General features: G+C 47.2%; 1 protein-coding gene across 1 annotated transcript; it reads left to right on the plus strand.

Moving 5' to 3' along the window:
• The first annotated feature begins 4,868 nt into the window (after positions 1-4,868).
• LOC130484378 (cytochrome P450 2C19-like) lies at positions 4,869-17,406 on the plus strand. Its single transcript, XM_056857349.1, has 9 exons — positions 4,869-5,048; positions 7,878-8,040; positions 9,956-10,105; positions 11,953-12,113; positions 13,676-13,852; positions 14,751-14,892; positions 15,308-15,495; positions 16,961-17,102; positions 17,223-17,406. Exons 1-9 carry the CDS (start codon positions 4,869-4,871, stop codon positions 17,402-17,404), a joined length of 1,485 nt encoding a protein of 494 aa, XP_056713327.1. The 3' UTR covers positions 17,405-17,406.
• The last annotated feature ends 3,593 nt before the right edge of the window (positions 17,407-20,999 follow it).

Genomic DNA, 20,999 nt, shown 5'->3' on the forward strand with positions numbered 1-20,999 from the left:
AGAGCCGCTGCCAGTCTGAATGGACAATACTGACTTAGATGGACCAAGGGTCTGATTTAGTATAAGGCAGTTTCGTGTGCTCAACTGCCCCAATCTATCATTCATATCTTCATTTTTATGCTTTGGTTTTGCTTTACCACTATAACATATATATCCCTTTTGTAACTCCTGTCCACTTATCTATATTCAAATGGGTTACAGAGAACCTAACATTATATTCTGTATCTAGGCATTACCGGTACATCTTTAAACCACAACGCCCAATACGATTTATATATTTTTCTTCTCAACAGTTTCTATTTATATAATCATTATGAAGCATACGCAAAATACAGTTCCCATTTTTGTATGCGGTGATGGCAAAGCTGATGAATCAAGTAAAGAAAAGACCCTGTGAAGAGTTTCATTTACTTGATTCATCAGATTTGCCATCACTGCATATTCTGCCACTTTGTTTTTCCAGTCTCCAGTGTCCGGGCACTCTTCTGACTTCCACTTTGTTGCAATAACAACTCTTGCTGCTGTAATCATATATCTGATCAGCTCCTCCATCGGCTTCAAAATAATGGACGGTAAGTATTCCTAGCAGCATCATTTTAGGGTCCATAGTAAATTTCACCTTTACATTTTTTTGGATTTCAAAGTGAACTTCTCTCCAAAACTTTTTCACCTTCTTGCATGAACACCATGTATGATAGAACGTCCCATCATTTTCTGGATGTCTTTTGGTGTAAAATACCATTGAAAAAACATCTGGTGCCATAGAATCATCGAATCATCGAGTTGGAAGGGACGGCCAGGGTAATCTAGTCCAACCCCCTGCACAATGCAGGAAATTCACGACTACCTCCCTACCACACACCCCCAGTGACCCCTCCTCCACGCCCAGAAGATGGCCAAGATGCCCTCCCCTCTCATGAACTGCAGTGAGATCCCAGCCATGTCTCAGCAAGGCCACCTCAGCGTGAAAGTTGAAATATTCCAAGGCCAACAGCCTGGAGTCCTCAGAACCACATCCAAGACCACCCCTGCCTGGGCAACTTGGTGGTAAGCTCGGTGGATGGTAAACTAGCAGTATGACCCTCTTCCTTGTGCCTGGTGCAAAGTACATACAAGCCAAACTGGCTACTGGTAGGGTTGCTAACTCCAGGCTGGGAAATTCCTAGAGATTTGGGAACTGGAGCCTGGGGAGGGTGGAGGTGAGGGAAGGACGGGGCCTCAGTGGGGTACAGTGCCAGAGTCCACCCTCCAAAGCAACTGTCTTCTCCAGAAGAATCGATCTCTGTAACCTGGAGATCAGTTGTAATTCCGGGAGATCCCCAGGTCCCACCTGAAGGCTGGTAACCCTAATAGCCATATCAGGACCCTGTGAGCAGAAAAAGTCTCATGGGGAATTATTGCATCGCTGCCACTCACCACCCTTGGAATTTTCCTTTGCTTTTGCTGTTTTGGCTTAAGGCCAGGTATAGACTTTATCCTCCATGAATCTGTCTCCTTCTTTTTCAAAGCGGCTGATGCAAAGCCACTCACTTTCAGCCCATGAAATACGCCTGCTTTCTCCCTTTTCCCCGTTTACAGGAAACAGGGCCTCTTCAATACTGATAGTCAATATTTATATGAACGTTATCATTATTATTGCAAGATCTCAGCTTCATCCTGGCACAGCGGAAAACTCTTGCCCAACCTGTATTTGCGGTGCTGTTTGGAGGTTGCCTGTTTAACTGTTGTTTTGCCTGACCTGATCTTATCCTGCAAGAGATTCGTGCCAGCCTCACGGGGTTCGGTATTGGGGCTGATCTGTACTGCTGAAGCAGAAAACAAAGCCCCAACCAATTCTATCAGTGCACTGGCCCAAGAGAGTCTCTCAACTGGAGCCCAAGAGCCAGAGGTCGCTGTATAACAGGCACCCATTGAGGACAAGGGGGATGGGTAGAGAGGGGGATGGCTCAATGGTAGAGTGCCCGTTTTGCACACAGAAGGTTCTGGGTTCTATCCCAGCTAAAGCCTCTCACATCCCAGGTTGTGGGAAAGATCTTGAGAACATAAGAAAAGCCCTGCTGGATCAGACCAAGGCCCATCCAGTCCAGCAGTCTGTAGGCCAAAGATAAGAATATAAGACCATCATATCAGAGCCCTCCTGGATCAGACCAGTGAGGGTCTATCTAGTTCAACATGCCGTCTCACTAGGGTTGCCAACCTCCAGGTACTAGCTGGAGATTTCCTGCTATTACAACTGATTTCCAGCCGATAGAGATCAGTTCACCTGGAGAAAATGGCGGCTTTGGCAATTGGATTCTATGGCATTGAAGCCCCTCCCCTCCCCAAACCCCGCCCTCCTCAGGCTCCACCCCCCCAAACCTCCCGCCGGTGGTGATGAGGGACCTGGTAACCCTACGTCTCACACAGTTGCTATCTAGCTACTATGGAGGGCCAACAACAGGCATAGAGGCCGAAGCCTTCCCCTGATGTTGCTTCCTATTCCTGGGATTCAGAGGTTGACTGCCTCTGAATGTGGAGGTTCCCTTTAGTCACCATAGCTAGTAGCCGCTGATAGACCTCTCCTCCATGAATCTGTTGAATCCCCTTTTAAATAGGGTTGCCAGATCCTTCTTCACCACCAGTGGGAGGTTTTTGGAGCGGAGCCTGAGGAGGCCAGGGTTTGAGATGGGAGAGACCTCAGTGCCATAGAGTCCAATTGCCAAAGCGGCCATTTTCTCCAGGGGAACTGATCTCTGCCACCTGGAGATCAGTTGTAATAGCGGGAGATCTCCAGCTGGTACCTGGAAGTTGGTAACCATACTTTTAAAGCTGTCTATGCCTGTGGCTATCAACACACCTTCTAGCAGCAAATTCCACCTTTTAATCAGTCGCTGTGTAAAGAAATATTTCCTTTTGTCCATCCTGAATCTACTGCCCATCAGCTTCATTGGATGCTTTCAAGTTCTAGTATTTTGGGAGAGGTAGAAAAGGTTCTGGTGTGGAGGTTTGTTGTTTGGCATGAACTGTCATTCATAGCGTGGCAAGTGCTCTGCCAACATCTTTCTGAAATGCGCATTTTCACTGCCAGTGTGCTATAATGGCTAGCATGTATGGCTAAGACCAGAGGAGACCTGAGTTGAAATCCCCATAGGGTGACTTCAGGCAGGTTAATCTTTCTTGTTCATGTGTCTACCAGTGTGGTGTAGTGGTTAAGAGCGGTAGTTTGGAGCGGTGGAGTCTAATCTGGAGAACCAGGTTCGATTCCCCACTCCTCCACATGAGCGGCGGAGGCTAATCTGGTGAACTGGGTTGGTTTCCCTACTCCTACATACAAAGCCAGCTAGGTGACCTTGGGCAAGTCACACTCCCTCAGCCTCCCTCACCTCACAGGGTGTCTGTTGTGGGGAGGGGGAGAGAGGGTGATTGTAAGGCGGTTTGAGTCTCCCTTAAGTGGTAAAGTCAGCATATAAAAACCAACTCTTCTTCTTCTTCTTCCTCCTCCTCCTCCTCCTTGCAAGGTGATAGTGTGTCCAAAATGGAGGAGAGGAGAACTCTGAGCACCTTGGAGTAGTGTGTGAGATAACCACATGGCATTAGTGTTGGAAGTGAAAGACTTTGCACTGTCTCTTAACCTCATAATTCAGAGGGGGACATGACTAGTGATTCAGAGAGATAGAGAGGACAAGACTCTGGCATCCTTTCTCTACTGCTCTGGACTATCCTTTGATGTGTAGATTGCTACTCTCAGGGAAAATTCCTTCCTTCCTGCTTCTTCCACACCTCCACTCACACACACACACTTCTCCATCTTCCCACGCAAGTCCTGGATCTCCCTCCATCCTAGTTAGTTAGAATAGATAGAGAACTATATTTTTCTCTATACTGTCCAGAAATGGAGTTCCTACGACAAATGAGCCCCGTGGTGCAGAGTGTTAAGCTGCAGTACTGCAGCCAAAAGCTCTGCTCACGACCCGAGTTCGATCCCGACAGAAGTTGGTTTCAGGTAGCCGGCTTAAGGTTGACTCAGCCTTCCATCCTTCCGAGGTCGGTCAAATGAGTACCCAGCTTGCTGGGGGTAAAGGGAAGATGACTGGGGAAGGCACTGGCAAACCACCCCGTAGGCATTGTCTGCCTAGTAAACGTTGGGATGTGATGTCACCCCATGGGTCAGGAATGACCTGGTGCTTGCACAATAAATGAAGTATGTTAGTTGAACAGACATAAGGCTCCAAGCAAATTTTCTTCTGGCACATACAGAGGTTTGGATGGGCTTCTCTGTGCACCGTAGCCTTTGTGCACTCTAATAAATTAACAAGGATTTGGGCATAACAAAACCCAACAAAATCCTACAGGTTATGGGCCAGCACGCTCATTGTCCCCCCCCCACCACCACCATCATGGAGGTGGTAAGCGCTCCTTCCCTTGAGGTTTTTAAGCAGAGACTAGATGGCCATCTGTCAGCAATGCTGATTCTATGACCTTAGGCAGATCACGAGAGGCAGTTCAGGAGAGGGAGGGCATCTTGGCCATCTTCTGGGCATGGAGTAGGAGTCACTGGGTGTGTGTGTGGGAGGTAGTTGTGAAATTCCTGCCTTGAGCAGGGGTGGTACCTTCCAACTCTATGATTCTAACCGATGACTTCACCCATAGGCTGAGAACATAGTCCATCTCCCTAGATGACCCCAACGGACAAGTTGTGACAGGGAGTGCGCGATGAATTCTGCCAAACAACCATACCAACTCTGGTCCAAGTTCCAAAGATTATATAAAGATTATTAACCTGGAGGAGGCTGAATGCTAATCTCCCTACCTAGCTATTGAGAATGCCAATTGTGCTGCTCTTAGAAGTGATATAAACACCCGACTTTTGCTCACAGCGGATAGCGGTGATGGATCTCCTGTGGAACACCTCGGCCTTCCTCCTCCTCAGCCTCGCCTGCCTGCTCCTCCTGGCAGCATGGCAGAAAGGGACCAAGAAGAAGAACCTTCCCCCTGGCCCGACACCCCTGCCCTTCGTCGGGAACCTGCTTCAGCTGAAGACCACCAACGTTGCAGCATCTCTGAAGCGCGTAAGGCTATGCCATTTCACACATCTCTCACTTAGGGTTGCTAACCAGGGTGGGAAATTCTTGGAAATTTGGGAGGGGGAGCCTGGGAAGGGAAGGGTTTGGGGAGGGGAAGGACCTCAGCGGGGTACAATGTCATAGAGTCTACCCTCCAAAGCTGCCCTTTTCTCCAGGGGAACTGATTTCTGTAGTCTATAGGGATCAACGGTAATTCTAGGACAGTGGTGGCGGACCTATGGCACGCGTGCCAGAGGGAGCATGCAGAGCCCTCTCTGTAGGCACTCACACCGTCGCCCCAGCACATCTAGAGAGTTGCAAATGTTAATGTATGAGTTGTTTTTTTCTAAACTAAAACCTCAGTATTCAGGTTAAATTGCCGTGTTGGCACTTTGCGATAAATAAGTGGGTTTTGGGTTGCAGTTTGGGCACTTGGTCTCTAAAAGGTTCGCCATCACTGTTCTAGGAGATCTCCAGGTCCCACCTTGCCCTGACCCCAATTTCCTCAGGAACCCCTCTGCTGTTAGCTCTAGCCCCAGGACTCTATGACTGACTCTGGGGAGGACCGGGGAAACGGCCTGGAAATGAGCCGAGACAAGCAGGACTCTGTGTGCTGGCAGCAGCAGGAGGGTCCCTCAGCTCAGGCCGGACCTGTGGTGGGGATGGCGTGCTTCGGTTTACCCGTTGCTGCCTCCCAGAACCATCCTTGCTATTCCGAGCCAGGTGGGAGCTGGACCAAGCAGCTCTGTAGCCCGGCCCACACCACAGACGCTGCTCAGCTCAGTTTGCATCTGATCCTCAGCAGCCCACCAGAGCAAATGTGGTATAGTAGAAAAGGGCAAGAGTCCAGTAGCACCTTAAAGACTAACAAAAATATTTTCTGGTAGGGTATGAGCTTTCGTGAGCCACAGCTCACTTCTTCAGGTACTTCTTTAAGGTGCTACTGGACCTTAAGGTGCACTTCTTTAAGGTGCTATCTGGACTTCAGATAGTCTTTAAGGTGCTACTGGACTCTTGCCCTTTTCTACTACTGCAGACAGACTAACACGGCTACCCACTGTGAATGTGGTATAGTTAGGGTTGCCAGGTCCCTCTTTACCATCAGCGGGAGGCTTTGGAGGCGGAGAATGAGGAGGGCGGGGTTCGGGGAGGGATTTTAGTGCCATAGAGTCCAATGGCCAAAGCAGCCATTTTCTCCAGGGGAACTGATCTCTATCGACTGGAGATCAATTGTAATAGCAGGAGATCTCCCGCTAGTACCTGGAGGTTGAGAACAAACAATAGTACAGGGCTCGTGCAATCAACTTGCAAAAACATATATTGGACAAATACAACGTGAAAGTGCAAATAAGTGTTGGAAAGGAAACTTATCAAAATATCTAACTCGAACAATCTAAAAAATTCAAGTCAATAAATAAGTCTCAATATATGGTCAGGTGGACTCTATCAAAGTTCATAAATATCTAGTCCTTTGCTTGCTTCAGAGGGACAGAAGACTGGGGGACAGGAGAAGATGGGGCGGAACGCCGTCCGGATGCTTTGCGTTTTCGCCGCCCCCGTGGGCGGCTTCTTCAGCTCTCCACTTGGAACAGAGACAACGCTCAAGCTTTTTTAACAAGGTTTTCTTGCTCCTGGCTGGGCTGCTCAATGAAAGTGCATGTTAGTTAGTATCAGTGCATACTCAAGTTAGTACCAGTGCATCTTTAACTCAGCAGTACCTGGAGGTTGGCAATCGTAGGTATAGTGGTTGGAGCAGGGGTCCCCAACGTGGTGTCTGTAGATGCCATAGTGCCCGCCAACACCTTTTCTGGTGCCCGCCAAGTGGTTTTAGAAAGAGGGTAGCAACAGGAAGGGCTTTTGCCCAGCAAGGCTTCCGATTGAGCATTGGAGATGTGGTTGGCCAAGCAGATTTTTTAAAAGTGTTGCTTTGGCAGCAGCTGCCACCACCGCACAAGGATCTTCACTGTGTGAATGAAAGTAAGCTGCAGCAGCCATCTCGTGGCTGCCTCTGCCTCCTTCAGTCATTTTGTGGCTGGCTCCGCCTCCTGCAGCAGCCATTTTATGCCAGCCATTTTGTGGCTGTGTCCACCACACTATATCAGAATTCCAAAGGTGCCCCCAAGCTCAAAAAAGTTGGGGACCCCTGGGTTAGAGAGTCAGACTAGTATCTGGGTGACCTGGATTCAAATCATCACACTGCCATGAAAACTAATTGGGTACCCTTGTAGTGAGGATCAGAGATGTAAACGTTCCAGAAAATCTGAAGCTATGCAAAAATGTGATTTTTTTCTGCCCCCCATCCCCTAGAGAGAAAAAAAGAAAATTGGGGGGAAATGGAAATATATACAATGTGTACTCGTTTGTCAAGCCTGAAGTTATTTTATTGCTTTCACAATATAAAATGCTTCATTTATAACTTAGTTGGTCAAATACTAACATTTTATTTGCTTATTAACTTAGGTATTTCAACTTTTAAATGTTAAGTTTTCCATAAGGAAAATTACCCACTGACTTTAAGGGGGGGAAATTAGTCCTGTCATAAAAAATACTGGATTCGAGTAATGAAGTTAATATCCAATACAGGTGTGAGAGAGGGTGTGTGTGAACTGCTTTCCCCTCCCCCAGGGCTATCTTAACATACAAATCTTAGATTTTGTACCTGAGAGATGGGGAGGGGGTTGAAAACAGAAAACACATTTTTAGCAAAGAAAATAAAGTTATTTGGATAGCAACAGATGACCCTGGTGGTCCCTTCCAACTCTATGATTCTATGATACTCCCTGAGGTATCTTTTCAGCTCTTTATAATTGCCTATATCCTACTTTATCTATACAGATGAGTGAAAAATACGGGCCAGTGTTCACGGTGTATTTCGGCTCAGACCAAGCAGTTGTCCTCCATGGCTATGACATCGTGAAGGAAGTTCTGGTTGATCGTGGAGATGAATTCACCCAGCGAGGCAGCATCCCATCAGCTGATAAGACCAACAGAGGCCTTGGTATGGCTTCTGCCTGTGCGGTACTTTCAATTTTGCCCAGTTCCAGTCGATGGTGGAATTAGCTGAGGAACCGACATAGTTCCTCTAGCCCATCAGGTGAACTGATCTCTGTTGCCTGGAGATCAGTTGTAATAGCGGGAGATCGCCAGCCACCACCTGGAGGTTGGCAACCCTACCTCAGAAGACGAAGGTGTGACACAACTGTTGTTTTGGAAATGTCGGTACTGGAAAGACTCCTCCAGTCCCTTGAACTGCAGAGGCTTCCTTTTTGGAGATCTTGCTATAATAACGAGGCACTTAGTTCATATGAAATGTCAAACTCTCTTAGCCTACAGAAGGAGAATCAGCAGGCTGCAATGAATGGGGCGTGCACATGGGGCAAAGTTGCCAACCACCAAGTGGGGTCTGGAGATCTCCCGAAATTACAACTGATCTCCAGGCTGCAGAGATCAGTCCCCTGTCCCGATCGGGCTTGCAGCATGGAAAGGGAGGCTGCAGCCTTCCCCCAAGCCCTGCTGTGCGCGCGCTCTGATCTCTCAGAGCGTGCACACACCAGGGCTTTGAAGGGCTTACCCTTTGAAGGTAAGTGGGGACCTGGCAACCCTAGCATGGGAAGAGAAACCCCAAAATTAGGACCGTGTATGGAAATGGCGGGGATTTGCCTCGCTCTTGCCTCAAAGCAGAATTTGTTGGAATCTATAGAGGCCCAATGAATCGTGATTGCAGTTAGAAAGAATTCAGGTCAAGCACACAATAAAACAGAGTCAAAGACCTGTTTCTTAATCAAACAAAAATCCTTTACGGTACTAAAATTAGGAAGGGAAACTTGGATAAAACAATTAACATCTTTCTATCTAGTTCCCTATAAGTCTTGCTAAAAGTATTAGCAAGCTCTAAGGCTTAAATCCCTTTTGTCTGTCTCTTAGCCCATGAGGGCTGAGAGCAGGCATCTTGCTTGTTTGAGATTGAAAAAGCAACTGGTCACCCTGCCCCAAAGTTACACCTTAAACAAAAGAACAGGGTCATAAAAGCAGTTCTGACTTCGTGACTCTCTGCACGTTTGCAATGGCGATTTTCCAGCCAATAGAATACTTACATCTGTCTCTTGTGCCATCACCTTGAGACAATCTAAACTATGGAGGTAAACAAGTTAACCCTTTAACTGCCCTGACAGAAATGGAACTCGCACTGAATCCCAACAGAATTTAAATTTGTTATAAAACAGCATCCTAGAACTGCGGTGTGGGGGGGGAAACGAGGTGGGAGCGAAGTGACTTCTAAAAGTTGGTAAAATCATGGCCATTTATAAATGGGAGGTTTTGCCCTGGATTTTCTGCTCTCTAGGTGCACATTTTCCCCCATCCGAATTCTCAAAAGCCTCCATGCAGAGTTTTGAGAATTCGGATGGGAAAAACGTGCATCTAGAGAGCGGCAAATCCGAGGCAAAACCTCCCATGCACACATGGCCCATGAATAATGCAAAGGAAGCCTCGAAGCAGTCCGGCAGGGATCGCGAGCTAAATACCCCTGCATAAATTGCTTTAGAAAGCCAGGGCAGAGCAAATCCTCTGTGCGGAAGCAGCAGTAGATAGTTTCTTGAAGAGCGAAGGCAGGAGGTGGAAGGCAGAGCTCACTCCCCCCCGCTGCAAAAACTCTCTGTAGCTGCTCCTGTCTGCAGGTACCTCTGTCTGCAGCTGTTCCGCTGGCTTCTGTGTCTTGCGAGACAAACTCTGGCCTCATTAGTCAAAAAGGGCAAGAGTCCAGTAGCACCTTAAAGACTAACAAAAATATTTTCTGGCAGGGTATGAGCTTTCGTGAGCCACAGCTCACTTCTTCAGATACAGCTAGAATGTGAATCCATCGGTCTTTAAGTAGAGGAACAGTATGGCCTCATTGCTCTGCTGGTCTTCTCCAGGGGTGGGCATGTCCAATGGCAAGCGCTGGTTGGAGCTCCGCCGCTTCTCCCTCATGACCTTGAGGAACTTTGGGATGGGGAAGAAGAGCATCGAGGAGCATATCCAGGAGGAGGCCGAGCACCTGATGAAGGAACTCCGGGCCAAGAAAGGTTGGTGAGGGAATCCCGGGAAACCAGACTGGGTGCCTGTTGGGTAGCAGATTTCATTAGCAGGGAGTGGAGCCTGGCACGGGGGCAGGACCTGGCTGCTAGTGGGAGAACAGGGGGCAGAGACTTGGAAGGGGGGGTGCCATTGGCAACAGGATAACATCACTTCTGGGAAAAACCTGGAACTGACATCAAGCCTGGAAATTGTACAGTAAAACTGTCACCGATGGCAGTTTTTCCAGATTATTTTCCTCCCACCAGCCACAGTAGTGGTGGTGGGGAAAGGAGCCAGCGATGGGGGATGCCCCAGCACGGCCTTGGAAGCCCCACCAGAAACATATTGGGAGCCAGCTTAGGAGAGCTAGAACTGGAGTGATTTGGCCCCTACGACCCACCCCAGTCAACATCCAAATGGCAGCATTCTTGCACCTATTGAAGATATCTTGTATTTAATTTTTAACTTTGAGTTCACAGATTTCCGTATAATCTATAAGGCACAAGCATGACCTCGCAAGGTCATAGCCTCACAGAAGCTCAGACACCTGATGACGGCAGCCCCATATCTGATGACACTGGAGGTTAACAAATTTAGAAGGGCTTTCATGTTAGCCCAATGTGGAGCTTTGCCATCGGCCGTCCTAGAAGGCAGATATTTAAAAATTCCTCTTTCCGAGAGAGTCTGCCCGTGCAATGGTGAAGAAATTGAGACCCGCGAACACATCTTTTTATACTGCCCTCTCCATCATGAGCTAAGATCTAAGACTATCCAAGAAATTTTAAGAAATAATATAGGGCTACCTGATAAAACTTGTATCCAACGACTACTGGAAGATAGTAACTCACAAACTTCGAGATGTGTGGCCAAATTTTGTGTTGCTATATATAAGGCCCGAAAGGATGTAATTCACAAATAGGTAAAATTTGACAGATAAATATTTTAGAAGTTAGCTTACTTGACTCTTTAGATATGGGATTTTATTGATATATTTTATTTTGTGGACTCTTCGACTGACTGATACTGTTTTTATTACAAATTTATGTTATTTCTGATTGGATATGGTCTATTTTTGGTCAAGTGACCATAAAATAAAAACTGGCTGATTGACTGAATCTAGTTGTGGCCAGGGCATGCACCAGTGGCCAGATCTTTTCTGCCCAGGAAAGGCTGCAGCTGGCTAGTCAGTCAAAGCTGGTAGAAGGGCACTCTTGGCCTCTGCTGCCACCTGGGTTCAAGAAATCCCCCAGACGGCGGACCTGTTACTTTAAGGGGGTGCCACCCCATTCAGAATTGTAATATGATGGAACAATTCGGGAGGTTATTTTTTTAAAGGAACAGGATTGTAGTCTATCACATTGCTTATGGTGCGTATCCTCTCGGTTTTGCTTCCTTCTTTTTTACCTTCGTAATCCATTTTCTGCACTGCTTATGTCTCAGACTATTTTTTAACCTGTGTCATCTTCTATTTTTGCAACCTTAGTCCTACTGCATTGCTCATTGGTAGTCTTAAACTGTCTGATTTGCTTTGTTGTTAATATTTCAAAATCTGCCTTAAGTCTCAGTGAGAAAGGCAGGCTATAAGAAAAGTTAGTATATAAATAAAATGGCATTTTTTTTGGTGGGGGGACTGAATCCCCTTCTCCCTGTATGCTGTGGTCCCAGTCCAAAAAAGGATCTACACACACCTGGGAATTTAGTTCCCAGCAAGGAACACCCAACACACATCTGATCAAAAGTCCTTATGGTGGCCTGAGTACTTTTTAACATGTGAATATGCTCTTGGTAGAGGGTGGTGGCTGCAACAATGAGAACATCCCCCCCCCCCATTGACAGTTGTCCCTTACTCTTCCAGGCCAGCCCTTCAACCCTACCCTCCTTTTCAGCTGTGCTACCGGCAATGTGATCAGCCACATCCTCCTTGGAGAAAGATTTGATTATCAGGATCCAAAGTATCTCCAGATCCTCCGCTACCTCACTGATGCCTTCCAACTCGAGAGCTCCGTCGCTGGGCAGGTGAGGACTCCAGAAAGCCAAAAGTCTGGGATGTAAAAACACCAACGTGCTGGCAGAATAGAGAGGCCAACAGAGTAGAGAGGGTTGGACATTCCTGGAGATTTAGGGTAGGGTTAGCCTGGTAGGGTGGCCAACTCTGGACTGAGAAACTCCTGGGGATTTTAGGGGTGGCGCCTGGGAGGAAGGTGGGGTTTGAGGAGGGGAGGGACCTCATCTCCTTCCTTGGAGGTTTTTAAGCAGAGGCTAGATGACTATCAGGAGCCCCGTGGCGCAGAGGGGTAAGCTGCAGTACTGCAGTCAAAAGCTCTGCTCACAACCTGAGTTCGATCCCAACGGAAGTTGGTTTCAGGTAGCCGGCTCAAGGTTGACTCAGCCTTCCATCCTTCCGAGGTCGAGGTCGGTGAAATGAGTACCCAGCTTGCTGGGGGTAAAGGGAAGATGACTGGGAAAGGCACTGGCAAACCACCCCACAAACAAAGTCTGCCTTGGAAACGTCAGGATGTGACGTCACCCCATGGGTCAGGAATGACCCGGTGCTTGCACAGGGGACCTTTACCTTTACCTTTAGATGACTATCTGTCAACAATGCTAATTCTGTGAACTTAGATCATGAGAGGGAGGGCAGGAAGGGTTGCGTCAGTGTTCGGCTCTCATGGCCCTTTCTTATATGCCCAGGGTAATGCCATTCGCCACTTTGGGGCCAGGAAGCAATTTTCTTCCAGGCCAGTTTGGCTGGGGATCCTGGAGCCCCCCTATCTTCTGGGCATGGAGTAAGGGTCACTGGGGGAGGGTGTGGGGAGGAGGTAGTTGTGAATTTCCTGCATTGTGCAGGGGGTTGGACTAGATGACCCTGGAATATCAGTTAAGCCAAAAGGATCCTAATTTCTTACCAAGCAAGGGTCCTTCAATCTCTGAGCTTCAGTCCAAGGAAATCTGATTTGGTCCTCAGGTTCATGCATAGTTATAACAAAACTTATCTATCTGATCAATCTCTGAAGTCACTTATCACAATCATGTGACTGTTGCTAAGTACCTGATTGGCTATCGTAATAAGCAAGTCAGCATAAACACATCTGTTTACTTTATCACATGATCAAAACATATCTGAAATAGCTAGATAGAAGACCAGAAACTATCTCATCAAAATAACCTTTTAAAACTTTCCCAAACTTTCCCCGATTATATCAGCTAAAAACTAAAACTGCAAGCAAAGGATGACTTAGCAAACAGGTGTCTCCTTGTACTGGGGATGAGATCATTGCTACTGCGACAATACCATAGAGTCCCCACCTCCCAAAAAAGTTGCCATTTCCTCTTTGGGAACAACTGCTCTCTGCAGCCTGGAGATCAGTTGAAATTTGAGATATCTCCAGCCCCCACCTGGAGGTTGGCAGCCCTACGACAGAGGAGAATGGGGGGGGGAGGTGGCAAGATGGAGCACAAGAATCTTTTCCTGATGAGGAGTGTGGAAAGATGAGAAGGACTTGCAGTCTGGCCTTGGTTGCAGGCAAAATGCGCTTCCTCTCCAGGTCTAACATTCTTCCGTTCTTCCATTCTGTCAGCTCTACAATATCTTCCCCAGGATCATGGACTATTTGCCAGGCCCTCACCAAACCTTTTTTAAAAACCTGTTGAGCGTTCAAGACTTCATATGCCAGAAGATTAAAAACCACGAGAACAGCCTGGATCTCAATGCACCCCGGGACTTCATCGACAGCTTCCTCATCAAAATGGAGCAGGTAAGACATGGAGGAGTAGGGTTGCCAGCTCCAGGTTGCGAAATACCTGGAGATTTTGCAGGTGGAGCCTGAGGAGGGTGGGGCTTGGGAAGGGGAGGGACTTCAACGGAGTATAATGCCATAGAGTCCACCTTCCAAAGCAGCCATTTTCTCAAGGCGAATTGATCTCTGTCACCTGAAGATCAGTTGTAATAGTGGGAGATCTCCAGCCACCACCTGGAGGTTGGCAACCCTATGGATGAGCTCTGGTCAGTGAAGGCACCTGACTATGGGGTGAGTCGGGGCCCAGCTTGGCACATTGGGAGCAGACCTGGGTCTTAAAATCAGACAGACCATCAAATCCACAGTCTGTGTGCATGTATGGGGGTAGGATTGCCAACCACCAGATAGTGGCCTGGAGATTTCCTGGAATTACAAATGATCTCCATCTGCAGAGATCAGTTCCCCTGGAGGAAATGGCTGCTTTGGACGGGGGACTCTATGGCATTACACCCTACTGAGGTCCCTCAACTCCCCAAATTTTGCTCTCCCCACGCTCCACTCCCAAATTTCCAGGAATTTCCCAAGCCGGAGATGGCATCTCTACTTGCAACTGAAGCATGATGCCAGTCCCATGGCATGATGGGTGAGCCGGCGTGGTGTAGTGGTTAAGAGCGGCAGCCTCTAATCTGGTGAACTGGGTTTGATCTCCCACTCCTCCACATGCAGCCTGCTGGGTGACCTTGGGCTAATCACAGTTCTTTCTGAACTATCTCAGCCCCACCTACCTCACAAGGTGTCTGTTGTGGGGAGAGGAAGGGAAGGTGATTGTAAGCAGCTTGGAGACTCCTTAAAAAGGCAGAGAAAAGAGGGTTATAAAACCCAATCTTCTTCTTCACCACTCTTCCTATGTTTTCAGGAGAAGCACAACCCCCAGACGGAGTTTATCCGAGATAACTTGATGATGACTGGCTACGACATATTCATTGCTGGGACGGAAACCACCAGCACCACCCTGAGATTCACTCTCATGGTCCTGGTCGAACACCCAGCAGTGCAAGGTCAGCTCACCACCGCATCTCGTGCCTTTCTCCAGATCACTGCATTTACAAGAGGGTGCTTTAGCCACTAGGTCTTTATTCCCAGGCGGCTGGTCCATCATTGGGAAACTGAAGTAGCTTCCTGGAGCTTACCAAAGAACCATAGGGTTGGAGCTAGGGTTGCTGGCCTCCACGTGCAGCCTGGAGATCTCCCACATTTACAACTGATCTCCAGATTACAGAGATAATTTCCCCTGGAGAAAATTGTTGCTTTGGTGGGTGGATTCTACGGCATTTTCAGTCGTATTAGTCTTTTCGGAGCCCCTTCAGCATGACCAAGATTTCCTGGAAAGCCATTTGCCAGATGAAAATATAATATGAAAGGAAGTATGAAAGATGGTTCTTGTTCACATCCCATTTATGAATCCCTTTACAGCAAAGATCCATGAGGAGATAGACCAAGTAATCGGTAGGGACCGCGCTCCCTCCATGAAGGACCGGCTTGGGATGCCCTATACAGAAGCCACCATTCATGAGGCCCAGAGATTCCTTGATCTCATCCCCTTAGGATTAACCCGCTTGGTCAAAGAGGACTTTGAAATCCGTGGCTTCACCATCCCAAAGGTATCTGGAACTGCCAAGGGCTGATATATATATATATATATTCCATAGCTCCAGACCTGTAAGCTCTAGTCCCATGATAATCCCATAAGCAGCCATCCACAGACGAATAGTCCAAAGAAAGCTGATTTATTGGAAAATCCACAGGTTAACAGAAGCTAAGAATCAAATGGACACTAATGGAAACTATAAGCACAGTACAGGGCATATATGGAAGCATAGGGCAAATCGGGGTCGATCTGGATGCCATGGCAACCCCCCTCCCAGGAGCTGTCAAGGAGGTAGGATACTACCGGCATTCTCACAGAGTTGAGTCTAAGCACGTTGTTTGCAGGGCTATAGCTGGCCTTGGCCAGCAGCTGGAGAAAACCACAGCATTCCTTTCTCAGGCCATGCCTGACAAGACCACTCTGCTAATTGAGTGGTGGGCTCTTTGTTCTCATAGGGGGCTTTCTTGATCTGGGGTTCTACAGGTTTCACCAGGGAAGGTGGAAGGTCATTAGCATGTTTGCCAACCTCCAAGTGGAGCCTGAAGATCTTCTGGGATTACAGGTGACCACAGAGATCAGTCCCCCTGGAGAAAGTGGCTGCTTTGGAGGGTGGATTCTATGGCATTATAACCTGCTGAGGTCCTTCCCCAGGCCCCACCCCAAAATCTCCAGGTATTTCCCAAGCCAGAGCTGGCAACCCTAAATGGGCTGCACAGGGCCTCTAAAGCCAACATGGAAGTCTCTGTCCTCAAGAGCTACAATCTCCATTTCAGTAATGGGGAGGAGACAACAGAGGGAAGGAGGAAGAGAACCTTTGGGTCATAATATGCCCATGTGAGTATGTGGATTAGCCAGCAAATGGCTCCATCCATGGACTTCCAGCATTAAAATTTCCTGCAATGCATTTCATTCATAACAGTGTGCAAAATTTTTGTTCTACTGTAATTGCTTCCACGTAGGAAAAATGTTAGGTACAAAGGGTCCTTATAGACAAGGCAAGAAATATTCCCATATCTGTTGGACTTTGAATATTTTCATGTTCCATGTCTCATGGTATGAACAATTTCACATGATCTGCTAGCCTGCATTCAGTGTTTTTTGTTTTGAGTCCATTTTGTATAACAGAGTGGGTACATATTTCTCTGACATTTGGTTACTGTGCTGTTTTCTTTATTAGCTTAACCTCCAGACAAGATCAGTTCCTGTAGAGAAAATGGCAGCTTCGGAGGGTGGGCTCTGTGGCATCATATCCCTGCTAAGGCCCCTCCCCAAGCCCTGCCCTCCTCAGGCTCCATCCCCAAATCTCCAGGAATTTCCCAACCTGGGGTTGGCAACCCTACCCTCCACCCTCCTCATTTTTTTTAACATCCAGCCTGATGAAGGGTCCTGGAGAACTTGAAAACTTGCAGTGTGTCTTGTGTTGTGATTGGCTCTCTGAAAACTGATCACATTGCTCTTGTCTTTGGATTTTGTGACAGGGCACCACTCTCTTCCCCATCCTGAGTTCTGTGTTACGTGACCCTAAACAATACAAGAATCCATATCAGTTTGACCCGGAACACTTCCTGGATGAAAAAGGAGCTTTCAAGAAGAATGGAGCCGATATCCCCTTTTCGGCAGGTAGGGATGAAATGTCCCAAGGCGAAGGAAACGGGAGTCAGTCCAGGTATCCTGCAGGCCTTTGTGAAGCAAAATTTGCTTCTTGAAGGCACCTCCTGTTTTTCTTTCTCTCTGCTACAGGAAAGAGGAACTGTCTCGGCGAAGGACTGGCCCGAATGGAACTCTTCATATATGTCACCACTATCCTGCAGAGCTTCTGCCTCAGGCGGGCACCAGGAGTCACCAAAATCGACCTTACACCAGAAGTCAGCGGCTTAGGAAACATACCCCGCCAGATCCCATTTTGCTTCTGCCCACGCTGATCCCCTGCGTAACGGCACCACAAGGGCTTCAGCCATCTCTCCCTGATTCAAACGATTGCTAGGAGATAAATGTTTTTTTTAAGATTTTATTTTTTATGGATGCAAACAGAACAGGGGGAAAAAAGAAGAAAAATGAAAAACCATATCAAAACAACAATTACAACTATATCGAAAGACAAAGAGAAGAAAGAGTATACAGATAACATAATAAACAATGATATGATAAATAATAAACGATAAATGATAATAGCAGTTATAAACAGTAAATAGTCGTCTTTTATGCATAGCTGTTTCACTCGCCGTCAGCCCTCTGACGACTTTGAGTCGTTTGCATGCCGTTTCCGACCCTCAGAGGTAGCCTCGCTCTCCCCCTGCGTTTCAAATCGAGATAAAACAGGTCCCTGAAAACTCTGGCAAAACGAGGGGAAACGCAGGGAGGGAGCAAGGCCACCTCTGACGGTCGGAAACGGCACGCGTAATCCAAAGACCCGAAATCGTCAGAGGGGTGACGGCGAGTGAAACAGCCAGACAGAAAAGACGAGTGATATAATAATGAGCATTAAATAGTGATTATAATAATTTTAGCAGAAATCATAAGATACCCTATACCAGGGGTGGGGAACCTTTTTCCTGCCAAGGGCCATTTGCGCATTTATAACATTATTCGGGGGCCATAACCAGGTGTAGATCTCCCGGGGTGGGGGGAGACTACGGTTTCCAGGTCTCCATCCACCACCTGGAGGTTGGCAACCCCAGGGGAGACCACTCAGAGAAGGCCTGGAGGGCGCCCCCGAAAAAGAAGAAAAGCCTTTCCCCACACACACACACCTGTGCACGCTGGCCCCATGCAACCAGGCCCCAACCTCCACGCCTCCCCCCCCACACCCCCGGCCCCGGAGCTCCCGAGGGCCTCAGAAAATGTCCTTGGGGGCCGCATACGGCCCCCGGGCCTGAGGTTCCCCATCCTTGCCCTATACAATACTTAATAAACCCGATACTGATGTTAAACAAGATGAATTGTAATGAAACAGAATAGATAAAAGAAACTTGCAGTAATAGCAATGGTAGCCATCGTACTTGTGCTAGAAATTTCAGCTTAAATTTAAGGCATATCTACGCTAACCTATCTTAATCGTCAACCAATTTATCCGTCATGACTTCTAACGAATCCTGGAAATCGTAGTTTGGTGAGGGTGGGCTGCTGAGCTGTGTACACCAGATTTCCTAACTGGTTTTCGTGCTGTGAAGCTCTCTCATTCAAGTGGGGACAGAGGCTCATGGGCTGGATTGCCAACCCCCAGGCGGGCCCAGGAGATCTCTCACTATTACAACTGATCTCCAGGCGACAGAGATCAGCTCCCCTGGAGAAAATGGCCACTTTAGAAGGTGGACTCTATGGCATTATACTCCACACTGAGTCAGCCCCCACAGGTTCCACCCCCAAATCTCCAACCCAGATTTGGCAACCCTAGGAGATAATATATGAATTGAGGAGTTTGTTTTTCATGATTTGGTAATGACTTCCTTACCTCTGCTCTCCACCGCTGACTCTCCCAGGAGGGGCAAATGCAGAAGTCCATTCACTTTCACAATCAGGCCTTCTAGTTTGTCTGTTTGTTTTATTCTCTTTAGAAACCAGGCCTTCATGTATGGGGGGAAATTGAGAATGATTGACCAGAAGGGAGGTGGCTGAAAGATTTTCTGACGATATTCCTTCAATAAAGATAATAAATATAATAATTATGTGTATATTCCTAAGAAACTAGTAAAACTAGTAAAAATGGATACTAGTCATGATGCATCCCTATTCTCTCCAGCATCAGAGGAGCAGGCCTATTTAGGGTTGCCAGGTCTGATTGGAAAAGGAAGGGGAAGGTGCGAACTAGATGGCCAGGTTGACTTTTGAACCAGGACTTTGAGATTTGCCTGACAGCCCTAGCAAGCAGATTGCAAAATAGTATTGCTAATTATATTAAGGGCACCCAAATGAGCTTTATTTGAAATAGGGCATGGTGTGTGTGTACCAATAAATATCAAACAAAAAGTTTGGCCAGGGATCCTGGAGGTTTTTTGCCTTCCTCTGGGCGTAGAGCAAGGGTTACTGGAGGTCCAGGGGGGTAGTTCAGGGGGCTGGACTAGATGACCCTTGAGGTCCCTTCCAGCTCTATATTTCTAAAAGTGAACATCTCTCATATCATTTGCATCGGAAAATATAATTTATTTATTATTCTCGGAGCCTTTGATATTGGCCATGGCTTTACAAAATGGATTAAGTGAATGTATTTTCTTAGCCTGGTATAATTTTTTTTTGTAAATTACATTCTTTCTGATGGATTTAGGTTGTCATGGACCAGTCAATTTCAGATTGGGGAGATTTTTCTTTGTTGTGAGGTTAAAGTGGAGGCACCCCACCTTTCTCCCACTGGGGAGAAAGGTGGGGTATAAATGAAGTAAATAAGAAAATAAATATCTGAGTTTCCCAGTCCCCCAGTTAGGGTTGCCCAACACCAGGCTGGGAAATTCCTGGTGATATAGAGGAGGAGCATGGAGTGGGCAGGGTTTGGGGAGGGGAGGGACCTCTGCGGGGTATAATGCCATAGAGTCCACCTTCCAAAGCTGCCATTTTCCCCTGGGGAATTGTTCTCCGTCACCTAGAGATTGGTTGTAATTCTGGGAGATCTTGAGACTCCATCTGGAGGTTGGCAACCCTACCCCAGTGCTTTGAACGCTTACTGAACCACTTGGGGGTCATGGGGGGAGGTTTTAGACCTGGCCTTGCTCCCAGTGTATTGAGTGACACTGGCAAGAAATGCCTGAGAACAGCAAGGAAGTCTGGACAAGGAGAATTCAAAGATGGTATGTATTGGTTTGCGGTCATCAGATAATCATATGTGTGAGAAACTTGTAATCATTATTTCTGATAGTCTTTGTTGCGGTTAAAAGTAGCAAAAATGCCCTTACGTGGCTCTTATATAATTTTACACATAAGTATAGATAATTTTGCAATTAAGATAATAAGATAATTAATTAGCAAAGAATGTGTGCCCTAGCAGTTAGCTTTTGCTAGAGAGATTTCTGAAAGGCTATGAATACGGGACTCCTGAACTGATTATCAGCTTGTGGAGGATGCTCCACCATGCCTTGTGACTCCACTTACTTTTGAGTAACACTGGAGTCATGTCATGCTCTCTTTCTAATCATCTACGTAGAATTCATTGTTGGCATTGTACTCCTTTAATTTCATCATTGTGAAATGTGGAAGAGTTCTGCCTTAATAAAGGATAAAATAGAAGCAAAGAGCGTTTACGTGTGCACGATGCTCACTGTGAAGTACATGTGATGTTCGTAGGGATGCCAACTCCGAGTTGGGAAATTCTTGGAGATTTGGGGGAGGAGCCTAGGGAGGGGAGAGGTTTGGGGATGGGAAGGACTGCAGAAGGGAATAATGCCATACAACCCACTCTCCAAAGCAGCCACATTCGCCAGTGGGACTGATCCTTGTAGGCTGGAGATCAGTAGTAATTCTGGGAGATTCTCAGGCCTCACCTGGAGGTTGGCAACCATAGTTGCTGGATGTAGAGTAGCTCTTGCTAGG

This window comes from Euleptes europaea, chromosome 11 (genome assembly GCF_029931775.1).
Source record: "Euleptes europaea isolate rEulEur1 chromosome 11, rEulEur1.hap1, whole genome shotgun sequence".
NCBI lineage: Eukaryota > Metazoa > Chordata > Lepidosauria > Squamata > Sphaerodactylidae > Euleptes > Euleptes europaea.

Coding starts and splice junctions, on each gene's coding strand:
- LOC130484378 (XM_056857349.1), top strand. CDS start 4,869: ATGGATCTCCTGTGGAACACCTCGGCCTTCCTCCTCCTCAGCCTCGCC. Junction 10,106..11,952: donor GGAACTCCGGGCCAAGAAAG/GTTGGTGAGGGA, acceptor TTACTCTTCCAG/GCCAGCCCTTCAACCCTACC. Junction 17,103..17,222: donor CGATATCCCCTTTTCGGCAG/GTAGGGATGAAA, acceptor TCTCTGCTACAG/GAAAGAGGAACTGTCTCGGC.